General features: G+C 47.4%; 1 protein-coding gene across 1 annotated transcript; it reads right to left on the reverse strand.

Annotated features, from left to right (window-relative positions):
- Positions 1 to 4,831: 4,831 nt before the first annotated feature.
- On the reverse strand, positions 4,832 to 8,762 carry LOC106566726 (lens fiber major intrinsic protein). Its single transcript, XM_014135046.3, has 4 exons — positions 7,922 to 8,762; positions 7,033 to 7,197; positions 6,772 to 6,852; positions 4,832 to 6,546 (listed from the first exon to the last, which is right to left on the reverse strand). The coding sequence occupies exons 1-4, from the start codon at positions 8,279 to 8,281 to the stop codon at positions 6,361 to 6,363; spliced, it is 792 nt and encodes a 263-aa protein (XP_013990521.1). The 5' UTR covers positions 8,282 to 8,762; the 3' UTR covers positions 4,832 to 6,360.
- Between the last annotated feature and the right edge of the window lie 18,288 nt (positions 8,763 to 27,050).

The raw sequence follows: 27,050 nt of genomic DNA on the forward strand, positions 1-27,050 counted from the left end.
TGCTCTGACAGCTGGTGCTTAAAGCTAATGAGGGAGATATGAGTCTCCAGCTTCAGTGATTTTGCAGTTCGTTCCAGTCATTGGCAGCAGAGAACTGGAAGGAAAGGCGGCGAAAGGAGGAATTGGCTTTGGGGGTGACTATTGAGATATACCTGCTGGAGCGCGTGCTACGGGTGGGTGCTGCTATGGTGACCAGTGAGCTGAGATAAGGCGGGGCTTTACCTAGCAGAGACTTGTAGATGACCTGGAGCCAGTGGGTTTGGCGATGAGTATGAAGCGAGGGCCAGCCAACGAGAGCGTACAGGTCGCAGTGGTGGATAGTATATGGGGCTTTGGTGACAAAACGGATGGCACTGTGATAGACTGCATCCAATTTGTTGAGTAGAGTGTTGGAGGGTTATTTTGTAAATGACATCGCCGAAGTCAAGGATCGGTAGGATGGTCAGTTTTATGAAGGTATGTTTGGCAGCATGAGTGAAGAATGCTTTGTTGCGAAATAGGAAGCCGATTCTAGATTTAATTTTGGATTGGAGATGCTTAATGTGAGTCTGGAAGGAGAGTTTACAGTCTAACCATACGTATTTGTAGTTGTCCACATATTCTAAGTCAGAACCGTCCAGAGTAGTGATGCTGGACGGGTGGGCAGGTGTGTGCAGCGATCGGTTGAAGAGCATGCATTTAGTTTTACTTGCATTTAAGAGCAGTTGGAGGCAACGGAAGGAGAGTTGTATGGCATTGAAGCTCGTCTGGAGGTTAACACAGTGTCCAAGGAAGGGCCAGAAGTATACAGAATGATGTCGTCTGCGTAGAGGTAGATCAGAGAATCACCAGCAGCAAGAGCAACATCATTGATGTACACAGAGAAGAGAGTTGAACCCTGTGGCACCCCCATAGAGACTGCCAGAGGTCCATACAACAGGCCCTCCGATTTGACACACTGAACTCTATCAGAGAGGTAGTTGGTGAACCAGGCGAGGCAGTCATTTGAGAAACCAAGGCTGTTTAGTCTGCCAATAAGAATGTGGTGATTAACAGAGTCGAAAGCCTTGGCCAGGTCAATGAATACGCCTGCACAGTAATGTCTCTTATCGATGGCGGTTATGATATCGTTTAGGACCTTGAGGGTGGCTGAGGTGCAACCATGACCAGCTCTGAAACCAGATTACATAGCGGAGAAGGTACGGTGGGATTTGAAATGGTCGGTAATCTGTTTGTTAACTTGGCTTTCGAAGACCTTAGAAAGGCAGGGTAGGATAGATATAGGTCTGTAGCAGTTTGGGTCTAGAGTGTCTCCCCCTTTGAAGAGGGGGGTGATCGGGGCAGCTTTCCAATCTTTGGGAATCTCAGACGATACAAAAGAGCGGTTGAACAGGCTAGTAATAGTGGCTGCAACAATTTCGTCAGATAATTTTAGAAAGAGAGGGTCCAGATTGTCTAGCCCGGCTGATTTGTAGGGGTCCAGATTTTGCAACTCTTTCAGAACATCAGCTATCTGGATTTGGGTGAAGGAGAAATGGGGGAGGCTTGGGCGAGTTGCTGTGGGGTTTGGAGGTCTGTTGATCGGGGTAGGGGTAGCCAGGTGGAAAGCATGGCCAGCCGTAGAGAAATGCTTATTGAAATTCTCAATTATAGTGGATTTATCGGTATTGACAGTGTTTCCTAGCCTCAGTGCAGTGGGCAGCTGGAAGGAGGTGCTCTTATTCTCCATGGACTTTACAGTGTCCCAGAACTTTTTTGAGTTTGTGCCTTTGCCTTTGCTTTCCTAACTGCCTGTGTATATTAGTTCCTAAATTCCCTATCACGGGGGCTATTCGATGCTAATGCAATACGCCACAGGATGTTTTTGTGCTGGTCAAGGGCAGTCATGTCTGGAGTGAACCAAGGGCTATATCTGTTCCTGGTTAAAAAAAATTGAATGGAGCATGCTTATTTAAGATGGTGAGGATGGCACTTTTAAAGAATAACCAGGCATCTTCTACTGACGGGATGAGGTTAATATCATTCCAGGATAGCCCGGCCAGGTCATTTAGGCCTGCTCGCTGAAGTGTTTTAGGGAGCGTTTGACAGTGATGAAGGGTGGTCGTTTGACTTCAGACCCATTACGGATGCAGGCAATGAGGCAGTGATCGCTGAGATCTTGGTTGAAAACAGCAGAGGTGTATTTGGAGGGCAAGTTGGTTAGGGTGATATCTATGAGGGTGCCGTGTTTATGGATTTGGGGTTGTACCTGGTAGGTTCATTGATAATTTGTGTGAGATTGAGGGCATCAAGCTTAGATTGTAGGATGGCCAGGGTGTTAAGCATGTCCCAGTTTAGGTCACCTAGCAGCACGAGCTCTGAAGATAGATGGGGGGCAATCAATTCAAATATGGTGTCCAGGGTACAGCTGGGGGCAGAGGGTGATCTATAGCAAGCGGCAACGGTTAGAGACTTGTTTCTGGAAAGGTGGATTTTTAGTAGAATCAAATCAAAATCAAATCAAATTTATTTATATAGCCATTCGTACATCAGCTGATATCTCAAAGTGCAGTACAGAAACCCAGCCTAAAACCCCAAACAGCAAGCAATGCATGTGAAAGAAGCACGGTGGCTAGGAAAAACTCCCTAGGAAAAACTCCCTAGAAAGGCCAAAAACCTAGGAAGAAACCTAGAGAGGAACCAGGCTATGAGGGGTGGCCAGTCCTCTTCTGGCTGTGCAGGGTGGATATTATAACAGAACATGGTCAAGATGTTAAAATGTTCATAAATGACCAGCATGGTCAAATAATAATAATCAAAGTAGTTGTCGAGGGTGCAACAAGCACGTCCGGTGAACAGGTCAGGGTTCCATAGCCACAGGCAGAACAGTTGAAACTGGAGCAGCAGCACGGCCAGGTGGACTGGGGACAGCAAGGAGTCATCATACCAGGTAGTCCTGAGGCATGGTCCTAGGGCTCAGGTCCTCAGAGAGAAAGACAGAAAGAGAGAAAGAGAGAATTAGAGAGAGCATATTTAAATTCACACAGGACACCGGATAAGACAAGAGAAATACTCCAGATGTAACAGACTGACCCTAGCCCCCCGACACATAAACTACTGCAGCATAAATACTGGAGGCTGAGACAGGAGGGATCAGAAGACACTGTGGCCCCATCCGATGATACCCCCGGACAGGGCCAAACAGGCAGGATATAACCCCACCCACTTTGCCAAAGCACAGCCCCCACACCACTAGAGGGATGTCTCCAACCACCAACTTACCGTCCTAAGACAAGCCCGAGTATAGCCCACAACGATCTCCGCCATGGCACAACCCAAGGGGCGGGCGCCAACCCAGACAGGAAGACCACGTTAGTGACTCAACCCACTCAAGTGACACACCCCTCCCATGGACGGCATGGAAGAACACCAGTAAGCCAGTGACTCAGCCCCTGTAAAAGGGTTAGAGGAAGAGAATCCCAGTGGAAAGAGGGGAACCGGCAAGGCAGAGACAGCAAGGGCGGTTCGTTGCTCCAGCCTTTCCGTTCACCTTCACACTCCTGGGCCAGACTATACTTAATCATAGGACCTACTGAAGAGATAAGTCTTCAGTAAAGACTTAAAGGTTGAGACTGAGTCTGCGTCTCTCACATTGGTAGGCAGACCATTCCATAAAAATGGAGCTCTATAGGAGAAAGCCCTACCTCCAGCCGTTTGCTTAGAAATTCTAGGGACAATTAGGAGGCCTGCGTCTTGTGACCGTAGCGTACGTGTAGGTATGTACGGCAAGAACAAATCGGAAAGATAGGTAGGAGCAAGCCCATGTAATGCTTTGTAGGTTAGCAGTAAAACCTTGAAATCAGCCCTTGCCTTAACAGGAAGCCAGTGTAGGGAGGCTAACACTGGAGGAATATGATCACATTTTTTGGTTCTAGTCAGGATTCTAGCAGCCGTATTTAGCACTAACTGAAGTTTGTTTAGTGCTTTATCCGGGTAGCCGGAAAGTAGAGCATTGCAGTAGTCCAGCCTAGAAGTAACAAAAGCATGGATTAATTTTTCTGCGTCATTTTTGGACAGAAAGTTTCTGATTTTTGCAATGTTACGTAGATGGAAAAAAGCTGTCCTTGAAACAGTCTTGATATGTTCTTCAAAAGAGAGATCAGGGTCCAGAGTAACGCCGAGGTCCTTCACAGTTTTATTTGAGACGACTGTACAACCATCCAGATTAATTGTCAGATTCAACAGAAGATCTCTTTGTTTCTTGGGACCTAGAACAAGCATCTCTGTTTTGTCCGAGTTTAAAAGTAGAAAGTTTGCAGCCATCCACTTCTTTATGTCTGAAACACAGGCTTCTAGCGAGGGCAATTTTGGGGCTTCACCATGTTTCATTGAAATGTACAGCTGTGTGTCGTCCGCATAGCAGTGAAATTTAACATGATGTTTTCGAATGACATCCCCAAGAGGTAAAATATATAGTGAAAACAATAGTGGTCCTAAAACGGAACCTTGAGGAACACCGAAATTTACAATTGATTTGTCAGAGGACAAACCATTCACAGAGACAAACTGATATCTTTAGAAGCTCGAATTGTTTTGGTATAGACCTGGATAGTAAGACAGAACTCTGCCGGCTATCTCCGCAGTAGATTGCAACTCCGCCCCCTTTGGCACTTCTATCTTGGCGGAAAATGATATAGTTAGGGATGGAAATTTCAGGGTTTTTAGTGGTCTTCCTAAGCCAGGATTCAGACACGGCTCAGACATCCGGGTTGGCAGAGTGTGCTAAAGCAGTGAATAAAACAAACTTAGGGAGGAGGCTACTAATGTTAACATGCATGAAACCAATAATGGAGTAAACTAAACATGACACACATTTTGTATCAAGTTTTTGTGTTTATTTTTCTTTTAAATATGGTTTCAACAGCTTTGTGCTCCCATTAAGGATCAAATCATAAAATGAGACTCAATGAAAAGCTTACACTGCCATTTTGCAGTGAACAGAATCAGTCCAGTCTGGGATACCTTTCCTTTGGATTGTGTTTTTTTTCTGAACACAAAAGCAGATGGTTTGTGTAAAAATGAATATCATAGCAAATACCACAGTGACGGGATGAAAAATGATAATGTCTTAAAAATGTATAATGCTAGGAAACATAATCATGATACAAACAGGAGAGTAATGAAAATAAACTAAATACATCTGCGAACTCATTCAAACACACATAAACTCACTGGCAAACACCCTCACACACATACAGGCACACACACACACACACACACACACACACACACACACACACACACACACACACACACACACACACACACACACACACACACACACACACACACACACACACACACACACACACACACACACACACACACACACACACACACACACACACACACACACACACACACACACACACACACAGATAAAATTAAGTGATTTGAAAAATGAAACCCTGGTCAAATCAAATGCTATCATACATCCACGTTTTGTGTCTGAAGTGCAGAAAACAAAATGAAACTGAAAAAATGTAGAGATAAAATCTGATAAAATAATGAAAAAACATGCCCATCTTCATTGGTTTCAGTCCTGGGTAATTCCAGTCCTCGGGGAGCCTGATTGGTGTCACACTTTTCCCCCATCCCTAGCAAACACACCTGATTTAAATTGATTGCATTTTTACCTGAAGATCATGATTAGTTGATTATTGGAGTCAGGTGTGTTAGCTGGGGCTGGGGCAAAAGTGTGACACCAATCAAACCCCCGAGGACTCGAGTTGCCCAGGCCTGACTCAACCCTATACAACTAAAAACCTGGAGTGTTGCCCCTCTATCCTCACCCCAACCCTTTACCCCATCTACACCCCAACCCCCAACCCTCTCTCCTATACCCTTACCTCTTACCCCGACCATACTTACATACCCACCGATACCTCACCCTCACCCCCCCACCTGTATACCCCTCCCCTAGTTTCCCTGCTAGACACAGGGTTCACATGCTTCTGTGCTGACAGGTCTGGTCCTTCAGTCTGTGTGGGTGTGTGAGGGGAAGACCTGGTGTGGCTGAGGAGGAGGAGGAGAGGGGAGGTAGTGGGACTGTTGGAGCAGGCACTGGTCACCTCTATCAAACACCATGTCCAGTTCAAGATACAGAGTGAGGTTGGAGGGAGAGGAGTCTCGTTGCATATTGAGGTTGAAGGTTGTGAACATGTCTGTGTCTGGGTGTGTGTACAGTTTGTGCATCAATATATGTCTGAATCTGCATGTGCCTGTGTGTTAGTTAGTGAGTCAATGAGAGGGACTGTATATGTGCTCATGGGATGGGGCCAGCGTGGGGGTTGGCGGACACAGGGCCTGTCCCTCGTCCCTTGTCCCCAGACAGGTGCAGGTTTATAGGGCTTGTGTCTTGAGCTCGATGGGCTCCCCGCGGTTGTCCTGCTGGGTCTCCGTCTCGGGGGGTCGGCTGCCCTTCAGTGTGGCCAGGCGCTCAGACAGACCACGCATACGGGGGAACAGCATGAAATCGTACAGAAGAGCTCCCATAGCACCTCCTATCATGGGACCCACCCAGTACACCTGAAACAACACACACACACACACACACACACACACACACACACACACACACACGCACACAAAGTTTATCATGAAAATATGGCACAAGCAACTTGTAATGTTGTATATTAGCTGCACTATTAATAACTATAAGATCATAGAATCCGCCATTGTGATTTGATTATTTGATATTTGTACAAAATATTTCAAATTCTACGTTATGGTGTATGACTGTGTGTTTCTTACCCAGTGGTTTACAAAGTTCCTGAAGAGCACAGCGGGGGCGAAAGACCTTGCAGGGTTCATTCCAGCACCGGTGTAGTACATCTAAAGCAGAGAAGGACAATAGGGCGTTCAGAATACAGTCTGGCAAAGAATGCATTTCTGTTGTACACAATGCAAGTCTGTTTTTGTGTGTGTTCCACTATGAGGATATAAGTGTTTCGGGCATTGCGTGTGTTTTCTCCTACCAGTGTGTGTAAGTGTTCGTGTGTGTGTGTTGCTCACCCCCATGAGGTGTCCGATGGTGACAGCGAAGCCGATGGACAGGGCAGCAGAGCCCATGCGTCCGTTCCTCCTCTCATCTGTCACGGCAAAGATACATATCACTAGCTGCATGGTCAGGAACACCTCCACTGTGGTACCCATGCCCAGGCTGATACCAGGCTGCAGCTGTAGACGGCCAGAGGAGAAAAATATGCATCAGACTTGAGGTCCTTTGTGAACAACTCACTTTGTAAAATAAGTGTGTCCTCTTTCTTGTTAAGTGTATATTATGTATACAATTACATTTACATTACATTTAAGTCATTTAGCAGACGCTCTTATCCAGAGCGACTTACAAAATGGTGCATTCACCTTATGATATCCAGTGGAACAACCACTTTACAATAGTGCATCTAAATCTTTTAAGGGGGGGGGGGGGGGTTAGAAGGATTACTTTATCCTATCCTAGGTATTCCTTAAAGAGGTGGGGTTTCAGGTGTCTCCGGAAGGTGGTGATTGACTCCGCTGTCCTGGCGTCGTGAGGGAGTTAGCACAACACAATTAGTTGTGGCTTTAAAGGCATGTAAGAGGACATGACAGCAATCAAAGATGGAACACATAAATCAAACTGTAAAACGTTCAGGGGCTTCACCGCTATGGCCTCAGCTCTACACAACGCTGATGGCTTGTATTGTGGTCATTGTACCACAGCAACTGTAGTTACCAGTACATTCCATGATGATTCCCTAATCCCTGTTCATCTCTACCCATTCTAAATATCCATTAGCATTAAGAAGCCTACCAAAAAATGTTTTGCTACTTTGAGCTGATATGGCCCCCTAATGCACCATAAAGGAAATAGGCCCGGTGCTATTTGAGATGTGCACTTGGTGGGTGGGTGGTGCCTTACCGTGTTGAGAGCCATGTTGCCCCTCATGTTGTTGGGGGTGACCCCATAGAGCACAGCGGCCCCGGCCATGGCCCCCAGGATCTGGGCAGCCCAGTAGAAAAAAGCGCGGAACAGGGACATCTGGGAACCCACCAGGTAGGCGAAGGTGACGGCCGGGTTAATGTGGCCGCCACTGATGTGACCAATGGACTGGATCATGGTGGCAGCCGCCAAGCCAAAGCACAGTGCCACATGCAGAATGTGGTTGGGCCCGGTTGTCCAGCGCAGCGCGGCACCCATGCCGAAAAACACAAAGAACATGGTCCCGAAGAACTCTGCGAAGACTGCCCGCCAAAACGTCATGGACCGGAACTCCCACATGCTGGCTGTTCACTCCTTGTAACAGAAAATGTTTTTCTCAACAACAACAAAAAGTTGTCAAGGTGAATCTAGAAAAGGCAAGCGTGTACGTTTTAAAAGTCTTGTTACTCGTTTTGCACTTAATTTTTTTTTTTTATCCCTTTGGAGGTCAGTTTGCTGGGCTGACCCAAACGCTGTCTTACTTAGCCAATCAGTTGGAAGACAAACAGTTAAAAAAGTTGACAGAGGAATCCACCATACAGATCTAGCTCTAAGCTACGGACGATCTCAAGTTGGCGAAGGCAGTCAAACATCAACTCAGATTTGCTCGCTTGCCCTCACTGGCCGCCTGTCGTAGCGACATAGGTGTGTGTGTGTGTGTCTCAGAATAGTTGTCAAGAGGAGATGTGCATTGATGCTAGAGGGGTGGTTCTAGAGTAGAGACAGGAAAAGACGGACTGTCCTGTGGACGTTTTAGCCTCTCTGACGGAGGGGAGAAGGCCCACCGGGGGCTTTATAACACCCCCCCCCCCCCCAAGGGCCCAGTGACGCCATAATCCCGGGGGCGGACACACAGAATGGCCCAAATCAAACAAACTTAACCCCTTTGTTGCCCCCCACAACAGAAGAGAGGGGAAGAGAGGGAGCGTAAGGGAGGAAGAGAAAAGGGTGAGAGTGACACGAGAGGGAGGAGGCAATCAAGAAAGAGCAAATGACTGGGTGAGTATAAGAACTAGGGGTGGAGATCAACCCCACAGAAGTGATGAGAGAAGTTTGTCTAGTCTCATAGTGTCATATGCACTGTATGTTATCTGTTGACACATCATAACCATGATAACCATGGGAACAAGTGCTGATGGCGGAGAACACACACACACACACACACACACCCACACACACCACACACACACACACACACACACACACACACACACACACACACACACACACACACACACACACACAGTGATCCAAGGGGGGCCCCAGACAGATGAGCCTTAAACCAACAGTGTGCGGAATTGACTCATAAATAGAAATGCCTGACCTTGTGAAACCATTGTCTTAGCATCGAGCATGTGTGCCACATGTGAACAGCAGAACCGCTTGGTTTTTAGAAACATGTTTGTAGTTATCATTCACAACTGATAAGATTTTCAGATTATTCCCACTGTGCAGAGGTACTGCACTCACACTATTCACTGACCTCAAATCTCAACAGTGTTATTGACAGAGGTATTAGGCATACGTAAGTGGTTATAAGCACTACTTAAGGGCTATGAGCAAAACATTGATGCTGGGAGCATGACATGGGGACCTTAGATGTCTGCATAACATACAAGCGTAGGGCACTTCTTTAAAGCAATTAACTTGACATTGACACCCAAAGCACAGTACAGAGGCATGCATATTTACATATAAACGTTGACTACTGCTCCAAAGTGGTTGAAAATAAATACATTTCAAAACTTAACTAAATAAATGTTTAAGTTGTGAACTAACTACAAATATCAGCATTGTAAAGGGCAGCCCTGCCGAAACAGTCATGTATCACTTAGACACATCTCTCTCTCTCCCTCCCTCTCGCTCTCTATCTTGCTCTCTCTCTTGCTCTCATTCTCTCTCTCTCAATTTCAATTTCAATTCAATTTAAGGGCTTTATTGGCATGGGAAACATATGTTAACATTGCCAAAGCAAGTGAAGTAGATAATAAACAAAAGTGAAATTAACAATACAAATTAACAGTAAACATGACTCTCTCTCTCTCTCTCTTGCTCTCTCTCTCTCTCTCTCTCTCTCTCTCTCTCTCTCTCTCTCTCTCTCTCTCTCTCTCTCTCTCTCTCTCTCTCTCTCTCTCTCTCTCTCTCTCTCTCTCTCTCTCTCTCTCTCTCTCTCTCTCTCTCTCACTCACTCTTTCTGGGCCAGTGTTCTAGGAGGTGCTGGGCTGCTCAGTGGAGAATTGAATAGGCAGAGGTTTGTATTGTGTATGAGGGTGTGTGTGTGTGCCAGGCAGGAGGGGTGAGAGGCACGGCGGCCCACTAGCAGCCAAAGCCCTGAACAATCCATCCATGGGGCTGAGGACAAGGGGAGGGACAGGGTAGGACAGTGGCGGGGGACAGGGGAAACAGGGTTATTGAGCTCCAACGCTGGAGCATATTGCTGACCAGTCTAGAGCCGTCACTGGGCAGTGGGCCATGAATGGAGAACGCTGATCTCACCATTTTAACTTTTTTTAATACACAGAAAAAACACACAATGCAAAATGCTGGCGGCACAAGGCAGTTATTTTCTATTGTTTGTTAGGGTGTGTGTGTGTGTGTGTGTGTGTGTATATGTGTGTGTATAGATGAAAGAGCAGATCCATGTGTGTTTGAAGGTGAAGGTGCATACGTGCATGAGTGTGCATGAGATGGTGTGTGCGCACGCGTTTATACACACGCACAACTGTGTGTGTGTGCACAAATTGTAATGATGTTTCAATAATGATTGCGAAGTGTTTATTCTACAACATTCATAGCTTTATATAGTCAACACAAACATGAACATAAGAACAATTGCAACAAAACATGCATTAGCACTTTTCACTAATATAACATATTGAGAGTAAAATGTTGAAGTAAAATGTTTAAAAAACATATTCAAGGTAAATAAATACTAAAATAAGAAGGTGCAAATGAAATATATAATTCCCCAATATTCCTGTTTTCCCACTATATTTACATGAATGCAGTTTCCTCTAATTGCTCACTACAAACCCAGTATTGTTTTAATAATAATAATAATTTGGTGCGTGCTTATATTTGTCCTAGTTCACATACATACAAGTGTGTATTAATACACATGTGTGAATTGGAAGTGTGTTTTTTTTGCATATCCCAATTCCTCTGATACACTCTTGGAAAGTGGGGTCATGGCCAGTGTCTGCCTTTATCAACGGCGAACCAGGAGCAAGTGAGTGAGTCTGTCAAAGGCTGATCCAACAACCTTTTTATAGGGGATAGGGAGTGAGTCTGTCAAAGGCTGATCCAACAACCTTTTTATAGGGGGTAGGGAGTGAGTCTGTCAAAGGCTGATCCAACAACCTTTTTATAGGGGATAGGGAGTGAGTCTGTCAAAGGCTGATCCAACAACCTTTTTATAGGGGGTAGGGAGTGAGTCTGTCAAAGGCTGATCCAACAACCTTTTTATAGGGGGTAGGGAGTGAGTCTGTCAAAGGCTGATCCAACAACCTTTTTATAGGGGGTAGGGAGTGAGTCTGTCAAAGGCTGATCCCACTACCTATTTCAATGAATTCCCTAGTTTTCCAGAAATCTCAACTGGAGGATTCCTGGAATCAGGAAGGAATAAGTAGGAAATCCTACTGAAAAACAGGGAATTTATTTAAAGTTCCCGGACTTTAGCAACCCTACTGATCCCACAACTTATTTACTCCTGTGTCATTAGAGGCCTCTGATCTGATGACCTATTTGACAGTGAATAGCAGAATTGCAGAGCTTTGAGGTGAGAGAGCCTTAGATACATGGAGATACCAGAGATAATGGCCTGTGTGAATGTGTCAATGATTAGGGTAGGCCTCTTTAGCATTTCAAAACATTAACAGACAGGGTGAGTAATGATAAAATATATACATAAAGGATGTTGTGTTACAAAAATAAATAAAAAATGAGTGGTTGTTGGGTTATATATCATATTTCTACGTAAATTAGTACTACATCACTGATAACACTGAATATTGATACAATTGTGTAATAAATATATACTTCACAAAATAAATTATGCACCAACACGTAAGCACCAAATACTGATCATTTTCATTTAACTAATACATATATATATATATATATATATATATATATATATATATATATATATATATATATATACACACGTATACAGTGAGGGAAAGAAGTATTGATCCCCTTCTGATTTTGTACGTTTGCCCACTGACAAAGAAATGATCAGTCTATAATTTTAATGGTAGGTTTATTTGAACAGTGAGAGACAGAATAACAACAACAAAAAATCCAGAAAAACGCATGTCAAAAATGTTGTAAATTGATTTGTATTTTAATGAGGGAAATAAGTATTTGACCCCCTCTTAATCAGAAAGATTTCTGTCTCCCAGGTGTCTTTTATACAGGTAACGAGCTGAGATTACGAGCACACTCTTAAAGGGAGTGCTCCTAATCTCAATTTGTTACCTGTATAAAAGACACCTGTCCACAGAAGCAATCAATCAATCAGATTCCAAACTCTCCACCATGGCCAAGACCAAAGAGCTCTCCAAGGATGTCAGGGACAAGATTGTAGACCTATACAGCTTGGTGAGAAGGTGACAACAGTTGGTGCGATTATTCGCAAATAGAAGAAACACAAAAGAACTGTCAATCTCCCTTGGCCTGGGGCTCCATGCAAGATCTCACCTCGTGAAGTTGCAATGATCATGAGAACGGTGAGGAATCAGCCCAGAACTACACGGGAGGATCTTGTCAATGATCTCAAGGCAGCTGGGACCATAGTCACCAAGAAAACAATTGGTAACAAACTACGCCGTGAAGGACTGAAATCCTGCAGCGCCCGCAAGGTCCCCTTGCTCAAGAAAGCACATATACATGCCCGTCTGAAGTTTGCCAATGAACATCTGAATGATTCAGAGGACAACTGGGTGAAAGTGTTGTGGTCAGATGGGACCAAAATGGAGCTCTTTGGCATCAACTCAACTCGCCGTGTTTGAAGGAGGAGGAATGCTGCCTATGACCCCAAGAACACCATCCCCACCGTCAAACATGGAGGTGGAAACATTTTGCTTTAGGGTTTTTTTTCTGCTAAGGGGACAGGACAACTTCACCGCAACAAAGGGACGATGGATGGGGCCATGTACCGTCAAATCTTGGGTGAGAACCTCATTCCCTCAGCCAGAGCATTGAAAATGGGTCGTGGATGGGTATTCCAGCATGACAATGACCCAAAACACACGGCCAAGGCAACAAAGAAGTGGCTCAAGAAGAAGCACATTAACCTGTTGGGGGTAGGGGGCAGTATTTACACGGCCGGATAAAAAACATACCCGATTTAATCTGGTTATTACTACTGCCCAGAAACTAGAATATGCATATAATTATTGGCTTTGGATAGAAAACACCCTAAAGTTTCTAAAACTGTTTGAATGGTGTCTGTGAGTATAACAGAACTCATATGGCAGGCAAAAACCTGAGAAGATTCTGTATAGGAAGTGCCCTCTCTGACCATTCCTTGAGCTTCTTGACTCTGTTTATTGAAGACTGAGGATCTTTGCTGTAACGTGACACTTCCTACGGCTCCCATAGGCTCTCAGAAGGCGGGAAAAAGCTGAATGATGTAATTCCAGCCACTGGCTGAAACACATTAGCGCTTTTGGCAAGTGCTCTATCAGAGGACAATGGGCTGAGGCGCGTGCACGAGTCGACCCCATGTTTTTATTTTCATTCGTCTTTGAACCTAAACACAGATTCCCGGTCGGAATATTATCGCTTTTTTACGAGAAAAATGGCATAAAAATTGATTTTAAACAGCGGTTGACATGCTTCGAAATACGGTAATGGAATATTTAGAATTTTGTTGTCACGAAATGCGTCGTGCGCGTCACCCTTCTTTACCATTCGGATAGTGTCTTGAACGCACGAACAAAACAGAGGATATTTGAACATAACTATGGATTATTTTGAACCAAACCAACATTTGTTATTGAAGTAGAACTCCTGGGAGTGCATTCTGACGAAGACAGCAAAGGTAATAACATTTTTCTTATAGTAAATCTGATTTTGGTGAGTGCTAAACTTGGTGGGTGTCTAAATAGCTAGCCCTGTGATGCCGGGCTATTTACTGAGAATATTGCAAAATGTGCTTTCACCGAAAAGCTATTTTAAAATCGGACATAGCGAGTGCATAGAGGAGTTCTGTATCTATAATTCTTAAAATAATTGTTATGTTTTTTGTGAACGTTTATCGTGAGTAATTTAGTAAATTCACCGGAAGTTTGCGGGGGGTATGCTAGTTCTGAACGTCACATGCTAATGTAAAAAGCTGGTTTTTGATATAAATATGAACTTGATTGAACAAAACATGCATGTATTGTATAACATAATGTCCTAGGGTTGTCATCTGATGAAGATCATCAAAGGTTAGTGCTGCATTTAGCTGTTGTCACGTCCTGGCCAGTATAAGGGTTAATTGGTATTGTAGTTTGGTCAGGACGTGGCAGAGGGTATTTGTTTTATGTGGTTCGGGGTGGTGTTTTGGAAAAAGGGTGTTTGATTTAGTATTTCCGGGTTTTTGGGTTATGATCTTTGTTTTCGTATTTCTATGTTTATCTAGTTAGTTGTATGTCTATGTTTGGTTAATTGGGGTGGACTTCCAATTGAAGGCAGCTGTGTGGTGTTGCCTTTGATTGGAAGTCCTATATTAGTTGGGTGTGTTTGTTTGTTTAATTGTGGGAGATTGTTCTGTGTTTAGCCTTGTGCCTTGCCAGACTGTCTGTGGATCGTTCGTTCTCTTGTTTGTTGTTTTTGTGTTCATTTTGATTTAATAAATGTTCAAAATGAACAAACACAGTCCTGCTGCATTTTGGTCCTCCTTCACCGACGATAACCGTGACAGAATCTCCCACCAACTAAGGACCAAGGAAAGCAGAAGGAAAGGGATTTCGAGTTGGACTGGCGGGAGAAATGGACCTGGGAGGAAGTTCTGGACGGGGCTGGACCTTGGCACCAGGCTGGGGAGTACCGTTGCCCACGGGAGGAAATTGAGGCAGCCAAGGCAGAAAGGCGGAGGTACGAGGCCTTGGAAGCGCTGAGGGAGAAGCACGTGAGGCACCCCCAAGAATTTTTTTTGGGGGGCACACGGGTAGTTTGGCTAGGCCTAGGAAGAGCCGGAAGCCAGCTACCCGTGGTTATATGGAGGAGCGTATGAGGTGGAGAGCGCCATGTTTCGCTGAGGAGCGCACTATCTCACCCATACGCACGCACAGTCCGGTGCGCGTTATTCCAGCCCCTCGCAGGTTCCGTGCTAGAGCGGGCATCCAGCCTGGTAGGAGGATGCCTGCGCAGCGCATCTGGTCGCCGGTACGCCTCCGAGGACCAGGCTACCCAACTCCCGCTCTACGCACGGCTACCATCAGGCCCCTGCACAGCCCAGTCTGCCCTGTACAAGCACCCCGCTCGTACAGGGCTACTAGTTCCATCCAGCCAAGACGAGTTGTGCAGGAGGTAAGATCAAGACCGACTGTGCGCCTCCATAGCCCTGGGTTTCCAGCTCCTGTCTCTCGTGCGGACCCGGAAGTGCGTCAACCCAGTCCGACTCGTCCTGTTCCCGCTCCCCGCACTAGCCTGGAGGTGCGTGTTCCCAATCTGGTACGCCCAGTACCAGCACCACGCACCAGGCTTCAAGTGCGTAAACCCAGCCTCGCCAGTCAACAGTCACCAGAGCTGCCCGCCAGTCAACAGTCACCAGAGCTGCCCGCCAGTCAACAGTCACCAGAGCTGCCCGCCAGTCAACAGTCACCAGAGCTGCCCGCCAGTCAACAGTCACCAGAGCTGCCCGCCAGTGAGGAATCGCCAGAGCCGCCCGTCAGTGAGGAGTCGCCAGAGCCACCCACTAGTCAGGAGCTGCCAAAGTGGCCAGACTGCCCCGAGCTGCCAGAGTGGCCAGACTGCCCCGAGCTGCCAGAGTGGCCAGACTGCCCCGAGCTGCCAGAGTGGCCAGACTGCCCCGAGCTGCCAGAGTGGCCAGACTGCCCCGACTGCCCCGAGCTTCCAGACTGCCCAGACTGTCCCGAGCTGCCAGAGTGGCCCGACTGCCTGGAACGGCCAGAACTGGAGCCACCTCCAGATATAGGTGGGTTGGGGAGGGGGGGGGTGTAGCACAGTGCCGTCGTTGACGGCAGCCACCCTCCCTTCCCTCCCTTTAGTAGGGGGGAATTGTAGTTTTGTTGTTTGGGGTTGTTTTTTTTCGTTTTTTTTAAGGTGCTTCCGGGGTTAGCACCTTTAAGGGGGGGGGGGGGGGTACTGTCACGTCCTGGCCAGTATAAGGGTTAATTGTTATTCTAGTTTGGTCAGGACGTGGCAGAGGGTATTTGTTTTATGTGGTCCGGGGTGTGGTAAAAGGGTGTTTGATTTAGTATTTCCGGGTTTTTGGTTTATGGTCTATGTTTATGTATTTCTATGTGTAGTCTAGTAAGTGTGTTTCTATGTAGAGTTAATTGGGGTGGACTTCCAATTGAAGGCAGCTGTGTGGTGTTGCCTTTGATTGGAAGTCCTATATTAGTTGGGTGTGTTTGTCTGTGTGTTTGTGGGAGATTGTTCTGTGTTTAGCTTTGTGCCTTGCCAGACTGTCTGTGGATCATTCGTTCTCTTGTTTGTTGTTTTTGTGTTCATTTTGATTTAATAAATGTTCAAAATGAACAAACACAGTCCTGCTGCATTTTGGTCCTCCTTCACCGACGCTAACCGTGACAGCTGTGGTTTGGGTTTATGTGACATTATATGCTAGCTTGAAAAATGGGTGTCTGATTATTTCTGGCTGGGTACTCTGCTGACATAATCTAATGTTTTGCTTTCGTTGTAAAGCCTTTTTGAAATCGGACAGTGTGGTTGTATTAACGAGAGTCTTGTCTTTAAAATGGTGTAAAATAGTCATATGTTTGAGAAATTGAAGTAATAGCATTTCTAAGGTATTTGAATAACGCGCCACGGGATTCAACTGGCTGTTGAGTAGGTGGGACTGGCCCTAGAGAAGTTAAGGTCCTGGAGTGAACTAGCCAGTCTCCAGACCTTAATCCCATAGAAAATCTGTGGAGGGAGTTGAAGGTTCGAGTTGCCAAACGTCAGCCTCGAAACCTTAATGACTTGGAGAAGATCTTGCTAAGAGGAGTGGGACAAAATCCCTCCTGAGATGTGTGCAAACCTGGTGGCCAACTACAAGAAACGTCTGACCTCTGTGATTGCCAACAAGGGTTTTGCCACCAAGTACTAAGTCATGTTTTGCAGAGGGGTCAAATACTTATTTCCCTCATTAAAATGCAAATCAATTTATAACATTTTTGACATGTGTTTTTCTGGATTTTTTAGTTGTTATTCTGTCTCTCACTGTTCAAATAAACCTACCATTAAAATTATAGACTGATCATTTCTTTGTCAGTGGGCAAACGTACAAAATCAGCAGGGGATCAAATACTTTTTTCCCTCACTGTATATATATATTTAACTATACATATCTATATCTATAATGAACAAAAATATAAACACAACATGTAAAGTGTTGGTCCCATGTTTCATGAGTTGAACAAAAAGTGTATTTCTCTCAAATGTTGTGCACAAATTTGTTAACTGAGGAGTATTTCTGTCTTTAATAAAACCCTTTTGTGGGGAAAAACTCATTCTGATTGGATGGGCCTGGCTCCTGCCCTGTCGTGTGAAATCCATAGATTAGGGCCTAATGAATGTATTTCTATTGACTGATTTCTTTATATGAACTGTAACTCAGTAAAATCTTTGAAATTGTTGCATGTTGTGTAAAAATGTTGTTCTGTCTGTAACGTACGCTACCGGTCAAAAGTTTAGAACACCTATTCATTGATGTCACAGGCGTCAACATGAAAGACTCTGGGCTGCAGACTGTCGCTGAAGACTCTGGGCTGCAGACCGCCGCTGAAGTCTCTGGGCTGCAGACCGCCGCTGAAGACTCTGGGTGTCGCTGGAGGCTCCGGGCTGAGGAGCGTCGCTGGGGGCTCCGGGCTGAGGAGCGTCCGGACTGGAGAGCGTCTCTGTAGGTTCCGGACTGGGGACCTTCGCTGCAGGCTCCGTGCCATGGATCATCACTGGAGGCTTTGTGCCATGGATCATCACTGGAGGCTCCGGGCCATGGATTATCACTGGAGGCTTCATGCCATGGATCATCCCTACAGGCTCCGGGCCATGGATCATCACTGGAGGCTTCGTGCGATGGATCATCCCTACAGGCTCCAGGCCATAGATCATCACTGGAGGCTTCGTGCCATGAATTATCACTACAGGCTCCGGGCCATGGATCATCACTGGAGGCTTCGTGCCATGGATTATCACTGGAGGCTTCGGACCATTGATCATCACTGGAGGCTTCCTATGGGGAGCTGGAACCGGTCTCACCAGACTGGGGAGATGCACTGAGGACCGCGTGCTTAAAGCAGGCACCGGCCGTACTGGGCTATGGAGGCGTACTGGAGGAAGACTGCGAGGAGCAGGCACAGGACGTACTGGGCTATGGTGGCGCACTGGAGGGAGAGTGCGCGGAGCAGGCACAGGACGTACAGGGCTATGGCGGCGCACTGGTGGGAGAGTGCGCGGAGCAGGCACAGGGTACACTGGGCCTTGGAGGCGCACTGGAGGTCTGGCGCTTAGGGCTGGCACAACCCGTCCTGGCTCGATGTTGACTATAGCCCAGCAAGGGCGGAGTGCTGGTACAGGACGAACTGGACTGTGCTGGTGAATGAGGGGTACCGTGCGTAGAGCAGGTGCAGGATAACCTGGGCCAAAGAGACGCACTGGAGACCAGATACGTTGAGCCAGTGCACTTCTCCCTGGCTGCCGGCCAACTCTAGCACAGCAACGGTGAGGAGCTTGCACCGAGCGCACCGGGCTGTGAGTACGCACTGGGGACACAGTGCGTATCACCGCATAACGCGGTGCTTGCTCAGTCACTCGCTCCCCACGGTAAGCACGGGGAGTTGGCTCAGGTCTTAAACCCGCCTTAACCAATCTCCCCGTGTGCCCCCCCAAAAAATGTTTTTGCCGCTGCCTCTCGGGCTTCCGTTGTTGCTTGCCTAGCCGTTTCTCCCAGTATCGCCGTTCCGCCTTCGCTGCCTCTATCTCCCATTGCGGACGGCGATACTCCCCAGGCCTTGTCCAGGGTCCTGCCCCATCTAGGATCTCCTCCCAGGTCCACTCCTCTGAGCCATACTGCTTGGTCCCGCTCGTCCTCCTGGAGAGTGCACGCTGCTTGGACTTTCTGTGGTGGGTAGTTCTGTCACAGGCGTCAACATGAGTAGACCAAGGTGCAGCGTGGAATATGTTCACCTTGTATTTTACTGCCAAAAATGAACACTTTAGAAATATAACAAAAATGACAGCCGACAGTTTCGTCAGGTACCTACAACAAAACAGAAAGTAACTACCCACAAAAAAACAAAGGAAAAACAGGCTGCCTAAGTATGGCTTCCAATCAGAGACAATGATAGACACCAGCCTCTGATTGTAACCCATACCCGGCCAAAACATAGAACACAAAACATAGAATGCCCACCCACCTATCACACCCTGGCCTAGCTAAACAGAGAAAACACAGCTCTCTTAGGTCAGAGAGTGACAATTGAAGGTTTTTTTTATTTTACAACTGGGAAATATATATATTAAGAGATACTGTTATATTGCCCTACCATCTTTAGTTACATAACAAATTTTCTACATTGTAGAATAATAGCGAAGACATCAAAATTATGAAATAACACATGGAATCATGTCATATATTATTTTATATTTGAGATTCTTCAAATAGCCACCCTTTGCCTTGATGACAGCTTTGCATTTAATATAAAATATATTTTGATTTGTTTAACACTTTTTTGGTTACTACATGATTCCACATGTGTTATGTCATAGTTTTGATGTAGAAAATAGTAAAAATAAAGAAAAACCCTTGAATGAGTAGGTGTTCTAAAACTTTTGACTGGTATTGTATGTACAATTTTACATTGTGTGTCTGAGTGTGTATACACATTCACATGTATCATTTGTCATGACTCTCCTGGGAAGATCTGAAGGATCGGGTTACAGTGGGTCCGCTCTACAGCACTCTCTCTCTCGTAGAGCGGTCCGCTCTACAGCACTCTCTCTCTCGTAGAGCGGAAAGTCGGCTGTTTTATGACAGTCGTAAATACCGAAACTCCTTTCCCCACTCTGCCAAAATGAAAGCTCAGAATCCCTTTGTTACCACAGAGAAAGACTCTGCAGGAATTGTCTGTGGGTACTTCAAGAATAATTTGTTATGTAACTAAAGATGGTAGGACAATATAACGGTATCTCTTAATATATATATTTCCCAGTTGTCAAGGTCACATCCAAATGTGGGGGAATGTATGTGATTAAATACTTTATAACAAGCTCCAACTACGAAAGACTTTGATCTCTGGTGGACAAACCAAAGGCTTTATGTCGACTGACTATCCAGCAGACGGACCGGCGATCGCAGAGAGGGACAACAAAGGCATACACTCGTAAATATGTACATTGCATTTCTAAAATCCAAATGAGCGGTTGTTGGGGTGCTAAATATCCATATTTACGAGATGCTGGCCTTCTAGGCAGAGTTGCAAAGAAAAAGCCATACCTCAGACTGGCCAATAAAAATAAAAGATTAAGATGGGCAAAAGAACACAGACACTGGACAGAGGAACTATTATTGCAAAAGGGTTTTCTAATGATCAATTAGCCTTTTAAAATTATAAACTTGGATTAGCTAACACAACGTGCCATTGGAACACATTAGTGATGGTTGCTGATAATGGGCCTCTGTACGCCTATGTAGATATTCCATAACAAATCTGCCGTTTCCAGCTACAATAGTCATTTACAACATTAACAATATCTACACTGTATTTCTGATCATGTGCTTTTCTTTCAAAAACAAGGACATTTCTAAGTGACCCCAAACTTTTGAACGGTAGTGTATGTGACACCCAACGTGTTCGGTGAGCGAGTTCATTAACAAGTGCATCGGTGATGTTGTACCCACAGCGTCTATTAAAAACATTCTCCAACCAGAAACCGTGGATTGATGGCAGCATTCGCGCAAAACTGAACGCGCAAACCACTGCTTTTAATCAGGGCAAGGTGACCGGAAACATGACCGAAAACAAACAGTGTAGCTATTCCCTCCACAAGGCAATCAAACAAGCTAAGCGTCAGTACAGAGACAAAGTGGAGTCACAATTCAATGGCTCAGACACGAGAGGTATGTGGCAGGGTCTACAGTCAATCACGGAATACAAAAGAAAAATCAGCCCCGTCGCGGATCACGATGTCTTGCTCCCAGACAGACTGAACAACTTTTTTGCTTGCTTTGAGGACAATACAGTGCCACTGACAGGCCCGCTACCAAAACCTGCGGGCTTTCCTTCACTGTAGCCAACGTGAGTAAAACATTTAAACGTGTTAACCCTCGCAAGGCTGCAGGCCCAGACGGCATCCCCGGCCGCGTCCTCAGAGCATGCGCAGACCAGCTGGCTGGTGTGTTTACAGACATATTCAATCCATCCTTATCCCAGTCTACTGTCCCCACATGCTTCAAGAGGGCCACCATTGTTCTTGTTCCCAAGAAAGCTAAGGTAACTGAGCTAAATGACTACCGCCCTGTAGCACTCACTTCCGTCATCATAAAGTGCTTTGAGAGACTAGTCAAGGACCATATCACCTCCACCCTACCTGACACCCTAGACCCACTCCAATTTGCTTACCGCCACAATAGGTCCACAGACGACACAATCGCCATCACACTGCACACTGCCCTAACCCATCTGGACAAGAGGAGTACCTATGTAAGAATGCTGTTCATCGATTACAGCTCAGCATTTAACACCATAGTACCCTCCAAACTCGTCATTAAGCTCGAGACCCTGGGTCTCGACCCCGCCCTCTGCAACTGGGTCCTGGACTTCCTGACGGCCCGCCCCCAGGTGGTGAGGGTAGGTAACAACATCTCCACCCCGCTGATCCTTAACACTGGGTCCCCACAAGGGTGCGTTCTCAGCCCTCTACTGTACTCCCTGTTCACCCATGACTGCGTGGCCATGCACGCCTCCAACTCAATCATCAAGTTTGCAGATGACACTACAGTGGTAGGCTTGATTACCAACAACGACGAGACGGCCTACAGGGAGGAGGTGAGGGCCCTCGGAATGTGGTGTCAGGAAAATAACCTCACACTCAATGTCAACAAAACAAAGGAGATGATCGAGGACTTCAGGAAACAGCAGAGGGAGCAGCCCCCTATCGACATTGACGGGACAGTAGTGGAGAGGGAGGAGAGTTTTAAGTTCCTCGGCGTACACTTCACGGACAAACTGAAATGGTCCACCCACACAGACAGCGTGGTAAAGAAGGAGCAGCAGTGCCTCTTCAACCTCAGGAGGCTGAAGACATTTTTACAGATGCACAATCGAGAGCATCCTGTCGGGTTGTATCACCGCCTGGTACGGCAGCAGCTCCGCCCATAACCGGAAGGCTCTCCAGAGGGTAGTGAGGTCTGCACAACGCATCACCGGGTGCAAACTACCTGCCCTCCAGGACACCTACACCACCCGATGTCACAGGAAGGCCAACAAGATCATCAAGGACCTCAACCACCCGAGCCACTGCCTGTTCACCCCACTATCATCCAGAAGGCGAGGTCAGTACAGGTGCATCAAAGCGGGGACCGAGAGACTGAAAAACAGCTTCTATCTCAAGGCCATCAGACTGTTAAACAGCCATCACTAACATTGAGTGGCTGCTGCCAACATACTGACTCAACACCACCCACTTTAATAATGGAAAAATTGATGTAATCAATTTATCACTAGCCACTTTATATTATATAATGTTTACTTACCCTACATTACTCATCTCTTATGTATATACTGTACGCTATACCATCTACTGCATCTTGCAATCTGATGTAATTAAATGTATCACTAGCCACTTTAAACAATGCCCTTTATATAATGTTCTCATACCCTACATTGCTCATCTCATATGTATATACTGTACGCTATACCATCTACTGCATCTTGATGTAATGTATCACTAGCCACTTTAAACAATGTCACTTCATATAATGTTTTCATACCCTGCATTGCTCATCTCATATGTATATACTGTACTCTATACCATCTACTGCATCTTGCCTATGCCGTTCGGCCATCACTCATTTATATATTTTTATGTACATATTTGTATTCATTCCTTTACACTTGTGTGTATAAGGTAGTTGTTGTGAAATTGTTAGGTTATATTACTTGTTAGATATTACTGCATGGTCAGAACTAGAAGCACAAGCATTTCGCTACACTTGCATTAACACCTGCTAACCATGTGTATGTGACAAATACATTTGATTTGATTTGATCCAGTTCCAGTGGGATGCGTCTCTCGATTCCCAGGGAGTATGACGGGACGGCAGTACAGTGCCAGGGGTTCCTCCTACAACTGGACTTATACCTGGACTTATACGTTCACCCAGCTCCCTCGGGAAGGGAGAGAGTGTCCGCCCTCGTCTCATGCCTCTCGGCGAGAGCTCTGGAGTGGGCAAACGCCGTATGGGGAGAAGGAGACGCGGCGTTGGACCACTTCGAGGAGTTAACCTGCCGCGTCCGGGCCGTCTTCAACCATCCACCTGAAGGGAGAGCGGCGGGGGAACGGCTCTTCCATTTGAGGCAGGGGACGAGGAGCGCACAGGAGTTCGCACTGGAATTCCGGACCTTGGCCACCGGAGCAGGATGGAACGACAGGGCCCTCATCGACCACTACTGATGCAGCCTGCGCGAGGACATCCGACGGGAGTTGGCCTGTAGGGATGCCACCATCACCTTTGACCAACTGGTGGATCTGTCCATCCGGTTGGATAACCTGCTGGTCACCCACGGACGTCCAGAGGGGGCTCTGTCGGTTCCATCTTCCAGCACTCCCGGTCCGGTGCCCATGGAGCAGGGAGGGGCTGAGCGTAGGGAGGCTGGAGGAGGGGCCTTCACGTGCACCATGTGTGGCCGCAGAGGGCACACTGCCGGTCGGTGCCGGGTTGGTCCCTCTGGGAGTCGAGGCAGCAGGCAGGCACTCTGGCGTCACCCCAGGTGAGTCTGCACCACTCCCATCCAGAGTCCTTTGTTGTCCACCTGTTTGTACCTGTTTGTTTTCCTGAGTTTCCCCGCATTCCTAGCATAAGGCGCTCGTCGATTCAGGCGCAGCTGGGGACTTTATTGACAGAGCACTAGTCCTTAGTTTAGGGATCCCCATTATTCCTGTGGTTCGACCTTTCCCTGTACACGCTCTGGATAGTCGACCATTAGGGTCCGGGTTAATCAGGGAAGCCACCATCTCCCTGGCCATGGAGACGCAAGGGGGTCATGAGGAGAGAATTAGTCTCTTCCTCATTGACTCTCCTGCGTTTCCCATGGTACTAGGCCTTCCCTGGTTGGCTCGTCATAACCCCACCATTTCCTGGCAACAGAGGACTCTCACGGGGTGGTTGCGAGAGTGCTCGGGGAGGTGTGTAGGGGTTTCCGTTGGTGCTACCACGGTGGAAAGTCCAGACCAGGTCTCCACCGTGCGCATTCCCCCAGAATATGCCGATTTGGCTCAACTCAATTACCACCCCATCGACGGGGGGATTGTGCGATAAATCTCCTGGTAGACGCAGCACTTCCCAGGAGTCACGTGTATCCCCTGTCGCAAGCGGAGATGGTGGCTATGGAGACATATGTCTCCGAATCCTTGCGTCAGGGATACATTTGGTCCTCCACTTCACCCAGTGTAAGGCTCCTAGACAGCTGCAAAGAGGTAAGCTACATCCCTTACCCATTCCACAACGGCCTTGGTCACACCTGTTGGTGGATTTTCTAACGGATCTTCCTCCCTCACAGGGAAACACCACGATCCTGGTCGTTGTGGATCGTTTCTCTAAGTCCTGTCGTCTCCTCCCTCTGCCCGGTCTCTCTACGGCCCTACAAATTACGGAGGCCCTGTTTACACACGTCTTCCGGCACTACGGGGTGCCTGAGGATATAGTGTCTGATCGAGGTCCCCAGTTCACTTCGAGAGTCTGGAGGGCGTTCATGGAACGTCTGGGGTCTCGATCAGCCTCGCCTCAGGTTTCCACCCCAAGAGTAATGGGCAGGTGGAAAGAGTGAACCAGGATGTGGGCAGGTTTCTGCGGTCCTATTGCCAGGACCGGCTGGGGGAGTGGGCGGCGTTTGTGCCCTGGACAGAGATGGAGACATGGGAAGCTGCCCATGGTCACCTCCAGCAGGCCGCGCTGCGCCAAAATCCAAGCGAGGACCGTCACCGCAGTGAGGCCCCGGTGTTCGCACCGGGTTGCGGTGGTCAGTCTGGCTCTCGACCCGAAACCTGCCCCTCCGCCTGCCCTGCCGGAAGCTGGGCCCACGGTTTGTGGGGCTATTTAAAGTCCTGAGGAGAGTGAACGAGGTATGTTACAGGTTACAGCTTCCCCCCGATTACCATATTAACTCCTCGTTACATGTGTCTCTCCTCAGGCCGGTGGTGGCTGGTCCGCTCCAGGAGTCTGAGGGGCGGGAGTTTCCTCCGCCCCCTCTGGACATCGAGGTGGCCTCGGCGTACTCCGTCCGTTCCATCCTGGATTTGAGGCGTCGGGCGAGGGGCCTTCAATACCTTGTGGAGTGGGTGGGGTATGGTCCGGAGGAGAGGTGCTGGGTTCCGGTGGCGGATGTGTTGGACCCTGAACTGCTGCAGGAATTCCACCGTCGCCAGCCGGATCGCCCTGCGCCTCGCCCTCCGGGTCGTCTCCGAGGCCAGTGTTGTCGCGCCGCTGGAGCCGCGCGTCAGGGGGGGTACTGTCACGACTTCCTCTCCTTGTTCGGGTGGCGTTCGGCGGTCGACGTCACCGGCTTTCTAGCCATCGCCGCTCCATTTTTCATTTATCCATTTGTTTTTTCTTGTTCCCTGCACACCTGGTTTTCATTCCCCAATCACACTACATGTATTTATTCCTCTGTTCCCCCTCTTGTCTTTGTGTGTAATTGTTTCGTGTTACGTGTCATTTTTGATGCTCTATTTCTGGTGTGCGTTTATTCCGTGTTCTATATCACGAGGTATGTTTATTTATTTGGACTTTATTATTGTGACTGTTTGCGCGTTTTTGCACTTTGGCATATTGGATGGAGGTTTCGACGCAGGGGCGTCCGTCTGTTGGTTTCTCCTGCCTAAATAAAGTGTGCGCCTGTTCACAACTCTCTGCTCTCCTGCACCTGACTCAGCTCCCAGTACGCACACCATTGACAATCAGGGTGTTTTTTTGTTTTGGAGTCGATGTCGGGTCCGGGTGTCTGGGCCGGAGCTACCTGGGAGGTCTCAGCCGGTTTGTTGGATTTCCATGCCTCGGTGGGTTCGACGGGTTCTCGTGTCTCGACCAAGGCAACTGGGGAGGTCTCAGCCGGCTCATCAGGCTCTTACGCCTCAGCCGGTTCATCAGGTTTCTGTGCCTCAGTGGAGGCGACCGCTCCGCTCCTGACCCCCGGATATTTCCTGTGGTTGGCATCCTGCGGCTGGAGCCAAATGCACCGGGAGGGGGTACTGTCACGTATGCACTCTCTTTGGCACTCTAGGTCGCCATGCTCCCGCGCCTCAGCTGGATCATCAGGTTTCCTGCGCCTCGACAGAGGTGACCAGTCCGCTCCTGATCCCCGGAATCGTCCTTTTGGTCGGCATCCTGCGGCTGGAGCCGCGCGTCGGGGAGGGGAACTGTCACATGTGCTCCCTCTCCGGCCTTTAGGTCACCAGTCTGCTAGTCATGGCGCACCTCTGTCACCATCGTAACTGCACATTATGACTCACCTGGACTCGATCACCTCCTTGATTACCTGCCCTATTATTGTCACTCCATTTAATTCCTTCTCCAGTCATCATCGTATGTGTTTCTGTTTCATGTCAGTGCGCTGTTTTTTTCATTTATTTATTTAATGTTTTCACTCCCTGAACTTGCTTCCCGACTTGCAGC

Source organism: Salmo salar, chromosome 13 (assembly GCF_965601325.2).
Source record: "Salmo salar chromosome 13, fSalSal1, whole genome shotgun sequence".
In the NCBI taxonomy this organism is placed as follows: Eukaryota; Metazoa; Chordata; class Actinopteri; order Salmoniformes; family Salmonidae; genus Salmo; species Salmo salar.